This window comes from Ilyonectria robusta, assembly GCF_021365365.1.
Source record: "Ilyonectria robusta strain PMI_751 chromosome Unknown BGZ61scaffold_1, whole genome shotgun sequence".
Classification (NCBI taxonomy): Eukaryota; Fungi; Ascomycota; class Sordariomycetes; order Hypocreales; family Nectriaceae; genus Ilyonectria; species Ilyonectria robusta.
The window spans coordinates 4,143,541-4,156,844 of NW_025764435.1; the positions used below are offsets into that span (position 1 = coordinate 4,143,541).

Sequence of the window (13,304 nt, forward strand, 5' to 3'; positions counted from 1 at the left end):
CCCTTGTCATCTGGGGAGCGTGATGACCGGGTTGTCAACGTTGACGTGCCTCTTAGCCCCTGCACCCAATACGACGGGACAAAGTTCTGTCGACAGGCCTGGTCTGGTCCCAACGAGGATCCGAGCAAGGGACGCAAGTGAGAACAGATGAGACGAGAGATGACGGCAGTAAATAAGCAATCTCTGGAGTCAACAGGCCGGATCCCTACCTGCGGGACTGGTGCTGGGTCTCTCTGGTGTTCTACTTCAGGTGCCTTGCCTGTTCCAGCTCTGGACGGCATCCGAATCGAGCCATCACGCACGCTTTCATCCCCGTCCTCATTCCGGGCCGTCCCTAGTAATCTTTGGGACCCTATGGCCGTTGCTCGCTCAAACCTGTCGTGACTGTGTCTAGACAAAGCACTACCGGTATGTTACTACCACTACGTATGTAGTATGTTCGTACTGCACCTCCCCCGCCGAGCTAACTTGCTCCAGATGCCGCAATCATGTTTTATTCATTAGCCGCCGCTTGCCTCCCATGCCCTCCACGATCCGTCTTGTTTCCTCTCGTCTCGTCTCCATCCGCTGTTGTCCATCCAATCTTGTCCCAAGTCGTCGCCCTGCTTGCTCAAACCCCACAAGCATATCCTTCCACCGGATGGCACTGAGACGATCAGCGAGGTCTCGAAGGTCTCGAGGGCCTCGCCCAACGAGTCCCCCTTGTCTAGCAGCGGCGATCATTGGCCTTGGACCTCCCGTGACCAAGGCATCCTAGCGGTCAAGGCGGGTATAAGCCAGCAAGCCGCTGGAACACCCACCAGCTAGCCAGCGACCACCACATGTACCTATGGCATGCATTGCGTCCTGCAACTAATCCGCCCTGTCGTACCCTCCCCTCCCCTCACCAGCAAGGTGATGTGCTGGTCTGCCCTGGCCGCTGAGTACCGACGCTACCCCGAGCAGGCACTCGCATACATGCTCCGTACGCAGACCTGCAGCGTTTCGTCCGTGCTGCGTCGTTCGCCGGGAGTGTGACCGGGGTCCGGTTCATGCAGGATCCTCATGCATCGGTTGGCAATGCAGTATTGATGCACTGACGCACGCACCGCCAGCGGTCGGCATAGGCGCTGCAGCGCGAGCTGCGGAGCTGATGCAGGTCGCACCACGGGTGCCGTCGCCCAACGGTTCCTCCGTCCGCTTCACTTGCCTTGCGTGCTGATGATGCAGGTCGCTATTCGCGGTGTGGCGGTGTGTGTCTTGCCTGCGTGCGTCGTTGCCGGCCTTACCTACATGCGGGTTCTGCGGGTTGAGCTGTCTTTTTGCTGTGTTGTCCTTCTGGTTGCCAGTGTATAGGCGCGCGTGTGTCTGTCGGTAAGTATGTGCTTGCGTGGGTGGCCTGGCGTGGGTGTGGTAGTCTGCGCAATGATGGCCATGTTGATGCCCGATGACGACCTGATGAAGCCCCCCATGTTCCCGTCACTGGAGGAGGGGCGAGGATCCTTCACGATAGCGCGTCGGATCGTGTTATCCGGCGGGTTTCTCTTTTGAAGTTGGTCTGGGCCTTTGACTGTTCGGACGAGCACGGCCGCATCTCGTCAGTTCGGGGCGTGAGGTTTGTTCTTGGATGGGGCAGAGTGCGGAGCTAGACGGTGGAGAGTGCGGAATCGAGGAAGAGAAGGCGTATGGGGAAACAACTCAGTTAGTCGGTGGGCTTCCCGCTCCACGTCGGCTCTTGGCTTCATTCATGTTTGGTGTGGATAGTCCGTGCCATCGGCCGAAGCCCCTGAGCGTAGCCGAAGCCATTTGACGAAGATGAATGAGGAGCATGGAAGGGGCTGGCTGGCACGTTGCGGGCGTTGAGTCTTGATCAAGAAGTCGTGCTACCAACTCCGAGTGTAACGTGAACTCATCAAAGTTCAGCTTTGTGGGGGACGGGCAAACGCAAGGGGGAGTGAGTGAGTTCTCTTCCGCATCGTTTTGGGGCCACGTGAAACGGTGCAATGGAATCGGATTATCCATGATTCCATATCGAAGATGGATATTTTGGTGGGCGCATCCATCCGTACGGTACGGACTTGGACGACGGACTAAGTTACGGTACTTCCACCGAGCAGAGATGGCTGTGGATCCGGAACGGAGACGAGCTTGCAGACGGACTGGAGGAACTTGTGGTGATGGGGTCTGGGTTGCTGGTGACGGCGGTGGCTTGGAGGTGCGATGCCCATGCGCATGCCTTGGATCCTCTCGTCTCATCCTCCGGCACCGGATGAATATCCCCCTCTGTCCTCTGTGTAACGTGTTCCCTCTTGACGGTGCTTGTTCGGCGATGGCGCATGCGCCACGGGAGAAGCAAAATGACGATTGTGTTTCGAGTGCATAAGTCACGCTGCTATAGATTCACCTCCCCAGCCAATTCGTCAGATAAGCAAACACATCGGGAACAAACTTCAACTAAGGCGCATCTCATCTGCCTGGCCGGGCTTGGCTGGTGATACCGGGTGAGTCGGATCCCCACCCGGCCGATACGAGCTGGCCTTCAACCTCGATGGCGACTGGTTCCCTAACATGCCGTTTGAGAAAAAAACAAAAATAAAAAAAGGCAAAACGTTCTGCGACCGCCGCGTACGTACTTGGTTGTTGGTTGGTGTTGGACCCGGCCCAGTGCGACGCGACGTTGGACCCGGGGGACCTCCGGCCGAGCCTACTGGCCGCAAGCCCACCGCCCGCCCGCCGCCGCCAGCCCCCTTTCCAAGACACCCCCAATGGTGCCGGAGCGGCCAACTCCCCAATCGCGTTGCTCAATTGCGACGACAGCGTCCCGACAGTCTGGGACGGGGTTCAAGGAAGGTGAGATTGTTGCAGCGGCGGGATGCCTGGGAACAAACGCCACAGCCCAGACCAGGTCCAGGCCCGCGCCAATGTGCCCCGTATAAAGCACAAGAAGGAAAATAGTCGGTCGACTGCAGTCTGCAGGCTTCCTGCTGTCGAAACGCGCATGACGTAACCCAATAATATTTTTTTCTTCTTTTTCCTGCCGAGTCCTGGGGATATCCCACAGTGCTCGTCGAGGTGGCACCTCTCGATGCAGCGCGGTGCGGTGCAGTGCAGTGCAGGCCGGGACAAGGGTTTCTTCAACGTCCATCTGGGGGATCGGATGGGGTCTCCGAGGCCAGGCCCTGCTATAGACGAGGATAAGCATAGATAGCCGCGCCGTCATGCATGTTCCCGAGGAATGGCGAGATCAGGCACCGCGTTGAATCATGTTCGTGGTGGAGGTGACGCCCGGATCCCAGGCCCGCCCGACCCGGGGACTCGGCGCCGGGAACGTCGTGCGACCCTCCGCCGGCAAAGTGCTTGCGCATGTCTCGTTCCGGACTGCAGCGAAAGAGCCGCAAGAGGAACGATGCCATGATATAAGACGTGAGATGGCCTCGCTGGGCCCCGCGCGTTGCAGCACACACGCTGTTCCGTCCGCGTACTGTTGCTCTGGCGCTTCCACTTGCGCGAAAGGGCAGCTCCGCTCGGTTTCTCGCCCGAACCGGACCGAACTGGCCCCATCGTCACTTGTTGAACGGCCATATCAACCCCGCTGCCCGCATTATTTCCACCAGCGCATCATCATCAAGCAAAAGCCGCAACTCACAACGGTTGAAACCCCCCTGCCAATTCGTACGCGCATCCTCGTTTCAAAGCAGAGTTGCCGCAGGACAAGACGCAGATCACGCAATGGCCGATCTTCAACGGTGGACGGTCGAGGAGCCCTGGCTCGACGTGCGCTGCCTCCTCGGTGAGGGCCCCTTCTACGAGAAGAAGACCAACACGGTGCGCTTCGTCGACATCAAGAAGAAGCAGCTGCACCGCGTCTCGGTGGCCGAGGGCTCGTCGTCGCTGACGACGCTCCAGCTGGACGTCTGCCCGACGGTGACGGTCGACATCGCGGGCGTGGACCCCAGCGACCGCATCGCGCTCGGCATCAAGTACGGGCTCGCGGTGCTCGACGTCCAGAAGGGCACGTACGAGCTCATCCAGCCGTTCCACGAGCCGCGCAACGAGCGCGTGCGGAGCAACGACGGCGCGGCCGATCCGCACGGGCGCTTCTGGCTGGGGAGCATGACGGACTTTGGGCTCGGGCCGTTCCAGGCCGAAGGTGAGTTGTCTGGCTGATATCATGATGCCCTCGGCCTTGTGTCACCCCTCATGGCCGGGGACCCTCAGGGGGGCAGAGACCCAGGACTAGGGGATCTATTACACGCCACTTTGTCACAAAGCTAGGGGATTACATGACGGCACAGATGACGTAGCGATGGCTCCAGAGATGTCCCCTCTTTGCTCATCATGCGCTCTCAGTCATGTCCTGTTGGCCTGGGGTTCTCGCTCTCTCGGAATCAACGTCTGCATGTGCTAACCCTCCTGCATAGGCGCGCTCTTCCGCATGGACGCCCACTCCCGGGAGGAGGCTGTCACTGACCTCACCATTCCCAACACGCCCGGCTTCTCATCCGACGGGCGCACGCTGTACTTTACGCACTCGTCCGCGCGGCAGATCTTCGCGTTCGACTACGACCTGGACGGCGGCGGCGGGCTCTCGAACCGGCGGCTGTTCTACCAGCACGACGGCACGGGCGAGCCCGACGGCTTCCGCATCGACGTGGACGGCAACCTGTGGACGGCCGTGTACGGCGAGTCGCGGGTGCTCAAGATCAGCCCCGCGGGCGTCGTCGTGGGCGAGGTGCGGCTGCCGACGCGCAACATTACGTGCGTGCAGTTTGTGGGCACCGAGCTGGTGATTACGTCGGCGGCCGACGAGGAGGGGGAGGGGGAGAGCAAGGAGTATGGAGGGGCCGTGTTCCGGGTGGATGTTGGGGCCATGGGCCTGGATCTGCACGAGTTTAGGCTGTAGAACGGAGAATTAAATGGTGAGAGTTTAATAGATGGCATCGTTTGACTACGTAGTATAAAGAGAGAGAGAGAGGCGGAATTCCGAATTAACTCTTGTGATTATCGAGGTGGCCACTTTACATGAGATATCACCAAAGCGGCCGGCATCTCTTTGAACGCCTCGTAGCGACCCTTCATCTCGTCTCCTTCCCCGCATCCACGTTATGTTTCCTTATTTGTTTCATGTTTATCTTTCCTTGCCAGCCCAGAGGAGATGCCGAGATTTCTTCTTGCCGCATTGCTGTAATAAGCCGCATCGTCTAATCGATGGAGATTTTTGCAATAGCCCGTCTAAAACCGCCCTCCCCCACCACGCGGATGTCAAGCTAGGAGAAAAGCACAGACAAGAGATGCTCTTTAACATGCTCAACGCCGCCGAGCTACGCAAGCCTACGGACTAGTTCCGGACCGGACCCGAGTCCCAATGGCTTGGATGGGTGGCCAGCCCGCTCAGGGCCGAGACCCTCTGCTACGGGTGCACCAAAGACCCGGCATCTGGATCTCTGGGCTGCTTGGCTTCTTTTTCAGAGGGCGAGCCGGGTCTGGCATCCCACATTCCGCCATATTTTCCTACAGCAGGACTGCTCCATACGTAAGTTAGCGGCCCTCTTGCACCCTCGTCTTGTTGATGGATTCATCTCTCGACCGGAGCATCCCGTTGCCAATTACCTACCCAACTGCCTCGCCGCGGGACTGGAGACGTGGGATGGATACGTGCGGCCTAGCCCATCCCCAGTCTTCATTCAGTCTAGCAACCGGCGGGCTCTTCTTGTTTTCAAGTCATCTGCCTCGTCAGTGCGAATCTTGAGACTCACGGACTGTAGGATGATGATCGCCCTCAACTGCCGGGACGACAAGATCCACCAGTTCGCTCGCTCGCCCGCTCCCTACCGTTACCGCTCCCGCGCCGAGCCCAGCCCAAGTGCGGCCAAGCCGATCCCAGGAGCAATGGCCAGGGCGGCTCTCGCGAGTGTCACCCGTACAGTAGCGTAGCTTCACCACGGACAGGTCCACGGACAGGTCCACGGACAGGTCGTCCCTTGCTCCAAGCTCCCCTTGCTCCCTCGCCTCTAATAAAACACTCCCGCAGTTAGAGGCCGTCTGTCAAGCCCGCGAGCCGTCATGACGCCTTGACGCAAATCCTACGCCTTGACTCACGCACGCCCACACGCCCCCTCACACCGCCCAACCCTTCACCGCCCAAGGTGAGGCAGCCTGTGAGCGCTTTCTCCAGCCTCGGTGGGGGAGAGGGGACTCGATGCAAGGCCACCTGTCCCATCGCCATGTACGTATGTGGGCGAGCCTGTACGTGATCGCTGCGGGTACGACGCATGGGTTGCGGTTGTACAGTAGAGGCGAACTCGCTGTATGTACGCAGGGTATGCGGGCATGGACATGGGCATGGGGGCCATGATGGATGGATGGATGGATGGTGATGGAGTCAACAACCATGACAACGACCCATTCCCATCCGCCTGCCGAGCCGCGATGCGTATGCGAATGGCCTGCTCGTGCGTAGACGAACAAGTATCTTTTTTCTTTCCCTTCATCTCTCTTCTCACAGAGACGAAACAACCAAGCGAGCAGTCGGGCCTCACCGCCTCGCAAACCCTGCGCCGTGTCGTCGTTCATCCTTCAGCTGCTCCTCCCTGGTTCCTGCTGGCATGCTGCTCGACCCGGTCTCCGGAGCGTCGAGCATCATCACCATGCCTCACATATGCACCCGGCGCCGAGCCGTCTGTTCGCTCCTGGGCCCGTGTTGGCCGCCCCCCCAGCCTCTCGAGCGCTTCCCCAGCCCCAAGGCGAGCCCGGGAGGCTTGAGGCTTTGAGGCTTGGAGATCACGTTGATGGAGGGCTCTGCGAATGCTGACCTGCTTGGTCCAGAGCGTGCCCCAAGCTCCCAAGCTTCTCCTGCGTAGTCAGCTCCTACTACGTAGTAAGTACACTGACACACGTATACTTGGCTGCCATGACGCTTCTCTGGTCTCAAGATCCACCCCCCGTCGGTTGACGATCCTCCCCGTGCTAAGCCCTTCCCTGCTCTCAAAAGTCCAACTGGATGCCGAACCTACCTTCACCGTTCAATAGCTTACCAACCACCTAACACGAAAGAAAAAAAAGAAAAAAAAAAAGAAAAAACTTTCAAACAAACCCCGTCCCCAGATGCAAGTGACGGGGGGAGGGGACAAAAACCCAACCATCACCAACACAAAAAACGTGCGCTGCCGGCCCTTGCCTCGCTTGAGTGCCAGCCCCCCCTGTCCTCCTAGCGTCCCCGGGAAGACCAGACCAGAACAGCTCGAGGGCATCTTCTCCTCCCCCTCGCAGACCGCTTCTTCTCGCGGGGGCTTCCCTTTCAGCCTCGGGTCCCAGGAACGCGTGAGAGGGAGTTTCCGCACCGCCTTTTAATTTTTTTCTGCCGCTTGGGCGAATGTGAACGAGACGGTGCGCGTGTGCGTGGTGTGTCCCGCCGGTCCGCGGGGATGGATACGTGGGCTAATAAGGGGCCCGGGGAATAGTCCCTGTTGACGTTGGTGTTGGTACTGGTGCTGGTGTTGGTGCTGGCGTTGGCGCTGGCGCTGGCGTCGTGACCATTTTGCTGCATGCGAGTGGCTGCATCACAGTGTGTGTGACTGAGCTGTGCCGGAAGATATTGAGGTGGTGCGGAGTCGAGTTAGGTCCAAGGGCATCTTTAGGTCCAAGGGCATCTTTGGGTCCAAAGGCGTCTTTAGGGTGGCAATGACACTGCGAGATATTCCTCACCCGAGGCCGAGCAGAGTGAAGTTGCGTGCCCAAGTGCTCTTGGGACATCACATAACACCTCCATGCGTAGAACTCGGATCGGGATGTTGGCGATATCATCTCAGACCAAATCTGTAAGTTTCGTTTTATGCCTCACGAGCTTGCTGGGCTTTGTGGGACGCAACAATGTGGCAAATGATTCCCGTAGTTAATTGATACTATCGTAAACTACAACTCAAGACCCGGCCTCCTCATCGCCTTCTTCCCCCATCACCTCCCGCCATCACTGGAGAAGTCGTCTTTCTTCAAGTTGGTGTTGATCACCAAGTCGTCCTTGCCTCTCATATGCATAACAATCGTTAGGCCCTCGATTCTAATCTCAGGACACTGGTGTTGATTCAAATTCGCACCAATTGCAACGTCTCTTCGGGCAGCATCTGGCCCCCCAGACCCTGGATCTATCAACGGCCGCGAGCTCGCCTCGGACTTGAGTTGGTCAACTTCCGTGCTGAGGTCCATGTATCGAGTTCGCCATGCGCAAACGTGGTTGGGCGGGATGACTGGTCTCGGGTTGTGAATCTCAGTGATCGACTCCGTCTCCTCCAATGACGAATGACTCAAAGTCTTGCAGTGCTTGATAGTCCTCACCTCGCGGGTCTCGATAACTACATCCTCCGCTTGGTTACGAGATTCTTCCGCAAGGTCTTCGGCGCTCTTCCGAGCTAGTGATAGCTCAACTTGCTTCAACCTCAGTCGCGAGTTCTGTGGCTTCGCTGAGTAGCTCTGCTCATACTCGGGAGTTCCAGCTATCTCGTCGACAACTAGTCGAGGAGTTCCTTCCACTGGCTTGGATGACGAAGCCTCGCTCAAATGGCAAAATGTGCAAGTGCCTGCCTTGTCTAGCTCGGCATGAGGTGTCGGGGGAAGCTTGCTGAGGCTCCGTCGCCATTTTACTACTGGCGGCGTAGGTTGTTTGTCCCGAGGACGTTCTTTCGATTTGTCGACCTTCCTTAATTGCTTTCTCCAGGATGAGACGTTTGAGGCCCCAGTATTTCCTCTATCACGATCTGCAAGGGTGTTTTGCACCTTTCTCAGTGTTGGTCGTTCCAAGGCCAGTCTCGGAACCTCGTCAGGAGCTTCCTGCTTGTCAGTGACAGACTTACGCGCATTTAGAGCAGGTGGTAAGACTTTTTGCCCTTCTTGGGAGCTGGGTTGCCTTGCCAATGCGCTCTGTGACTGTCGAAATGCATGGGTGTTTTCTACCGGGCCAACCCTTTGTCGCGATCTCGTTATGGGTTGATCAAGTAGAGTCTTGGGTGACATTGGCTTCAGGACTGGAAAAGACGGACTCGAAGGTTGGATGTCGCCTTTTTGTGTCTCAGAACCTGCATCCTGGTAGATAGAGTGTGGCTTGACCCACTCAGAAACCTTTGTATGAACATCCTTGGGGAGTTCATGAGACTTGGGACTCAGCTCCCGGTCTGTGACAAGGTCATTCGCAAGGGGATGAGTCTCTGCGATAGGGGGATCAGGAAGCTTGACATCTCTTCTCAGGGAATGCACAGGCATGTCGTATCCGATCCTAGCTATGCTATCGCGAGCAAGGGAGTGGTCTCGCAGAGATTGCCGTCTTGTCGCTAAACCAGTCTCTCCGTGTGTATCTGCCCATCTCTGTTGGGCCGCAGTACGTTCAAGGGTTCTCGATCCAGCTGCAAGGTGTTCCATGATGTGTTGTGAATGATGGAGGTCCTCGGCATGGTGATACAATTGGTCAATCTTCCTCTCCAACGTGCCTTGGAGTGGAGAGTGCCTTGTCTGCTGTGTCCTTGATTCATCCGTATCCGCCTCTTCTAGGTTTGCAGATCCGGGAACTAGCTGTGTGGTGTTTTGGCGTGCCGCACACGCAATGCTATGCCGGAATGCGTGATTCCCTGCATGAGTTGCCCTGCAATTCGGATTGGAACACCTCCCTTCGCTTTTCGAACCACAACTTGATGGTGGATGCGACTCTTTGAGGGGAATACAATCCGAAAGTCGGGTCGGTCGGTTCGCTCGCACATTCATCGCCGTGGTTTTCGGTTCCGTGGCCCCGACTTTTGCCTCCTTGTCTGCGATAAAGAACGGGTTGTTCCTCACAGATGTTGAGATGGCCGTTTGGGGTGCTAAAGGCATAGGGTAGACGACAGTCTCTTCCTCATCTAGAGGCTCGAGTCTTTCGGAGGGGGTTCTTTCCGCTTGGGGTACTGGTTTTGGTGTTGCGATGGCCGTATCTGAGCTTGATGCGTGGCGGCGAACTGTACGGACGGTGATATGGGTAGAATGCAGATGATCTTGATCTGAGTTTTCACCGCGATGAAGGGTTTGCGTGATCGAGTGCTGGAAAGTGTTGTGCTCATGCTGTCTTATCGATTCGTGTGCTCTCTCAAGCTCATCGTCCGGGATCTCGCTGGTGCACTTCACACACGAGTCGTGACCACAATGGGGACAGTACTTCCGCGATGCTAATGGCTCTCCACAAGAATGGCAAACTCGAAACACTTTCGTCGGTGGCCTCTCTGGCTTTTCCAAGATGACTGAGCCATCTTCCGACAACCAACCCCCGGGTCTGGAGATTCCATACTGTTCAAAGATCTCCATGGCATCTTGTCTTCTTCCTGTCGAACTCACAGAGGGTGAGCCGCGAGCTGATGGAAGTGAAGTCGCCGGAAAATAGGGGACTTGGAGAGACGCAGGCGGAAGCATCTCTGTCGCGATGGATTCATCGTGACGACGGGTGAAACCAGGTAGAGTCCCTAGTTGACCAGTCGAGATACTGGACCGCAGCTTTCCAACGTTCGCCTCCGAGAGATTGAATCGGCCAATCCTTGAGCTCAGCCGCTCCCCGGGACCCTGGCGGCGACTCTTCCTATGCGACCTTATTCCGTGGTAGGTCTCCTCCAACAACAAGCTCGGGTGCTCCTCCACTAGTGTGTTGCGTGATGCGGGCTTTGCGAAACTACTGTCTACTCGCCGTCCCTATCCGAGAGTTGTGCTTTCTCGTTCGCGTTGCGATGTAGGAGATGGTTGGTCCTCGGGGGGTTGCTTATTGGCGATCTTCCTCAGCTGGCGGATGCGGTCCCCAACAATTCCAGAGGGAATATGCTCATCGTCAACGGCTTGTTGGTCGTATATCAACGTCGGGCTCCGCAGGGTTGTCCGCTGGGTTGACAACTGGACATGGGCGGGGTTGACTGAGCGAGCCATTGCCTCTAAGGAGCGAGAGCTGGCGGTGCCTAAGAATTATAAGGATACGAGAATGACACTCCACGTGTTGGAGGGAGAAGCATGTTGTAGGAGTTTGGGGACCTTAAAATCGAGGTTTGCAGCGATGGAAGGTTTAAGCACTATGACGGCAAGAGGTCCGGTATCGCACCGGCCGTTCCAAAATACAGCAGCACAATCAACATGGCAAAGGAAGGATTCACGCGCAAACAATCGCAGAACAGCTCAAAAAATGGTAGCACAGCCATGACTGGTTTCAATTGTCTCGGCTTGTTGCTAGGAAGGGATAGAAAATTGATGTACAAGGGCCTCCATCGCCATAAACGCTGTACACATTTATTTCACATGAGCGGCCAGGGTCTCGAGGACCTGTTTCAACGTTAGTAAATTGGTCAATTGCAGAGGGAATTCGTGTTCCACATACCTCCAGCTCGATCTTGGCCTCGGCGATGTCCTGCTCGCTGCCACTGCCGTTCGCGACCTTGGTAGCCTCGGCAATCTGGCTCTTGATGGCATCGGCGCTGAAGTCCTCGAGGGGGAAGCCCTCGACGGCGTTGATGCTCAGAACGGAGTTGGGCTGGACGGTAGCGAATCCACCGGACACTGTATTCCATCAGCTGGTATTCCTCATCCGTCATTGCCAATCGGCCACGTACGGAAGAACTGCTTGGCACCACCGGTCTCCTCGATAATCTCAACCAGACCGGGCTTAAGCTGCTCAATCGAGGCAACGTGGTTCGCCAGGACACCCATCTCGCCAGACTCAGCGGGAATGTTGACCTGAACGACGTCCTGGGACTTGTAGATGGCCTGAATGCGGCAATTAGCACCCGTCCATCAATTGACACGCCAATTCGTCAGAGAGCTCCAATTCCATCGCATCGCATCCAATTTCGATCGGGCTTCTCGGGCGGTGTCATACCTCGTGAGGCAGAGCCAGGCTCAGCTTGATCTATGCAATCGGTTAGTCGGGTCCGGATGTAAAAACAGAAGCCGAAGGTCTGCTTGCCTTGTCGGGAATGGCCTCGGCGTAGGTTCTTCGCTGGACGGGGACTCGCATAGCGACAGGGCGAGCTCGGAGAGCCGCGCGGGCGAGGCGGAGGGAGTTCATGATGGCTGAGCTGTGGGATGAGGTTGTTGCTTGCGTGAGCTCAAATAAGGCAGCTGGCACGAATCTTTGCCGGAGCAGCAATTCGCGATTCGGCTAACGGGAAAATCCGATGGAGATGCGGCACGTGCACAGTCACCTGATTCTGGTTGTGAGGACAGACCCACCTCTCATCTCTAAACCTGAACCTCACAACTATGTGGAATGCCATGAATGACCGGAAGCAGGAAGCTAAAATAATGGATCAATCGTCAATTGACTTGAGTTGAGTTCTTCATTTGATCGAGGATGATGATTTGTGGAGTTGTGCTGGCGCTGACGAGCACTGTGATCTCTCCAATGGCCCACTTAGAGATCTTAAGTGATCTAGATGGTCCAACGCCCAGCTGAAGGACGGCCGGATTTATAGTGAAATCACTAGATTAGCCGATAATGAGGATCCTAGGGATGTTGAGACACATTTTTAGTCAAGCAAATTGAGCACCAGCCACATATCTAGCAGACTGTGCGACCCATTGAGGAGCTCCCGCCTGATGTCCTCCCTTGGTCCGGTAATGTATAGATAGGGCCAATCTGGTCGAGTGTTGGTAAAGTTCTTCTCTAATGCCGACATGGTACATAGTAAAGGAGTACTGCTATTCGGACAGTAAGATTCTACCCACGTAAAATCCGTCACAGTAAAAGAAATGTATTACTAAAGTCTTGGTATCAATAAAAGTATTACACAAAATACCTAAAGCTCTGAATCAACATCTATTTATTTCCTTTATGCGCCTAACCTCATTTTAACGTTATTATCCTGAAGCAAAATAATCCTATTTACAACAAATAGCTCATCAGCAGAAACGTGTTGCGAGTCTGGGGATGGTTCCAGCTTATTGATCGTGGTAAGCCATCTCCCGGTGTGGTCATGCTTAAAGGGTTGTTGATGTAGGTCCGGATCCTTCTTGTGATCGGGCATGGGAAAGCGCTGACTTCGCCCAGGCTAGATCCCCGCCTTAGCTGCATGAGATACAGTCATTAGAGGTCGTTAGTCACCAATAGTCAATTTGTAAATTGCTGGCAAGGTAAGGAGCAAAAAGAAAGTCAGGACCGAGCGTGGATCGAACACGCGACCTAGGGATCTGCAATCCCTCGCTGATGTCTTGGTTAACACGGATGACCTGCGAAGTGAGACATTCAGACGTACCTCTACCGCTGAGCTATCTGTCCTGGGCGATGATGATGGAGTGACTCAATTCCTAGATATCTCTTACGCCACATGCAACAACAG

At 56.1% G+C, this 13,304-nt stretch overlaps 6 protein-coding genes and 1 non-coding gene across 7 annotated transcripts; 2 read left to right on the top strand and 5 right to left on the bottom strand.

The window, feature by feature from the left end:
• Window positions 1–1,564: 1,564 nt before the first annotated feature.
• Window positions 1,565–2,332, bottom strand: BGZ61DRAFT_27895 (uncharacterized protein). The gene has a single exon (XM_046238432.1). It carries the CDS (start codon window positions 2,233–2,235, stop codon window positions 1,678–1,680), a length of 558 nt encoding a protein of 185 aa, XP_046112889.1. The 5' UTR covers window positions 2,236–2,332; the 3' UTR covers window positions 1,565–1,677.
• Window positions 2,333–3,708: 1,376 nt separating this feature from the next.
• BGZ61DRAFT_526109 (uncharacterized protein) lies at window positions 3,709–4,882 on the top strand (the record flags this gene model as incomplete). The annotated part of the gene is made up of 2 exons (XM_046252899.1): window positions 3,709–4,129; window positions 4,401–4,882. 2 exons carry the CDS (start codon window positions 3,709–3,711, stop codon window positions 4,880–4,882), a joined length of 903 nt encoding a protein of 300 aa, XP_046112890.1.
• A 462-nt stretch (window positions 4,883–5,344) lies between these two features.
• Window positions 5,345–5,913, top strand: BGZ61DRAFT_471456 (uncharacterized protein; the record flags this gene model as incomplete). The annotated part of the gene is made up of 2 exons (XM_046248220.1): window positions 5,345–5,512; window positions 5,701–5,913. 2 exons carry the CDS (start codon window positions 5,345–5,347, stop codon window positions 5,911–5,913), a joined length of 381 nt encoding a protein of 126 aa, XP_046112891.1.
• On the bottom strand, window positions 5,913–6,668 carry BGZ61DRAFT_27951 (uncharacterized protein). The gene has a single exon (XM_046238438.1). The coding sequence runs from the start codon at window positions 6,550–6,552 to the stop codon at window positions 6,097–6,099; it is 456 nt and encodes a 151-aa protein (XP_046112892.1). The 5' UTR covers window positions 6,553–6,668; the 3' UTR covers window positions 5,913–6,096.
• Window positions 6,669–7,849: 1,181 nt separating this feature from the next.
• Window positions 7,850–9,935, bottom strand: BGZ61DRAFT_439594 (uncharacterized protein). Its single transcript, XM_046244374.1, has one exon. The coding sequence runs from the start codon at window positions 9,832–9,834 to the stop codon at window positions 7,933–7,935; it is 1,902 nt and encodes a 633-aa protein (XP_046112893.1). The 5' UTR covers window positions 9,835–9,935; the 3' UTR covers window positions 7,850–7,932.
• A 1,074-nt stretch (window positions 9,936–11,009) lies between these two features.
• BGZ61DRAFT_27975 (ATP synthase) lies at window positions 11,010–12,105 on the bottom strand. Its single transcript, XM_046238447.1, has 5 exons — window positions 11,933–12,105; window positions 11,846–11,875; window positions 11,580–11,733; window positions 11,348–11,526; window positions 11,010–11,292 (listed from the first exon to the last, which is right to left on the bottom strand). Exons 1-5 carry the CDS (start codon window positions 12,032–12,034, stop codon window positions 11,260–11,262), a joined length of 498 nt encoding a protein of 165 aa, XP_046112894.1. The 5' UTR covers window positions 12,035–12,105; the 3' UTR covers window positions 11,010–11,259.
• Window positions 12,106–13,119: 1,014 nt separating this feature from the next.
• On the bottom strand, window positions 13,120–13,243 carry BGZ61DRAFT_t19. Its single transcript has one exon. It is a non-coding gene; the product is annotated as a tRNA-OTHER (tRNA).
• Between the last annotated feature and the right edge of the window lie 61 nt (window positions 13,244–13,304).

What these genes read in the sequence shown, in the direction of transcription:
- BGZ61DRAFT_27975 (XM_046238447.1), bottom strand. Translation starts at nt 12,034, where the DNA reads ATGAACTCCCTCCGCCTCGCCCGCGCGGCTCTCCGAGCTCGCCCTGTC. An exon ending in GCCTGGCTCTGCCTCACGAG is followed by an intron (nt 11,734 to 11,845) that starts GTATGACACCGC and finishes TGCCGCATTCAG; the next exon opens with GCCATCTACAAGTCCCAGGA. An exon ending in AGGCCAAGATCGAGCTGGAG is followed by an intron (nt 11,293 to 11,347) that starts GTATGTGGAACA and finishes ACGTTGAAACAG; the next exon opens with GTCCTCGAGACCCTGGCCGC.
- BGZ61DRAFT_27951 (XM_046238438.1), bottom strand. Translation starts at nt 6,552, where the DNA reads ATGAACGACGACACGGCGCAGGGTTTGCGAGGCGGTGAGGCCCGACTG.
- BGZ61DRAFT_27895 (XM_046238432.1), bottom strand. Translation starts at nt 2,235, where the DNA reads ATGAGACGAGAGGATCCAAGGCATGCGCATGGGCATCGCACCTCCAAG.
- BGZ61DRAFT_439594 (XM_046244374.1), bottom strand. Translation starts at nt 9,834, where the DNA reads ATGCCTTTAGCACCCCAAACGGCCATCTCAACATCTGTGAGGAACAAC.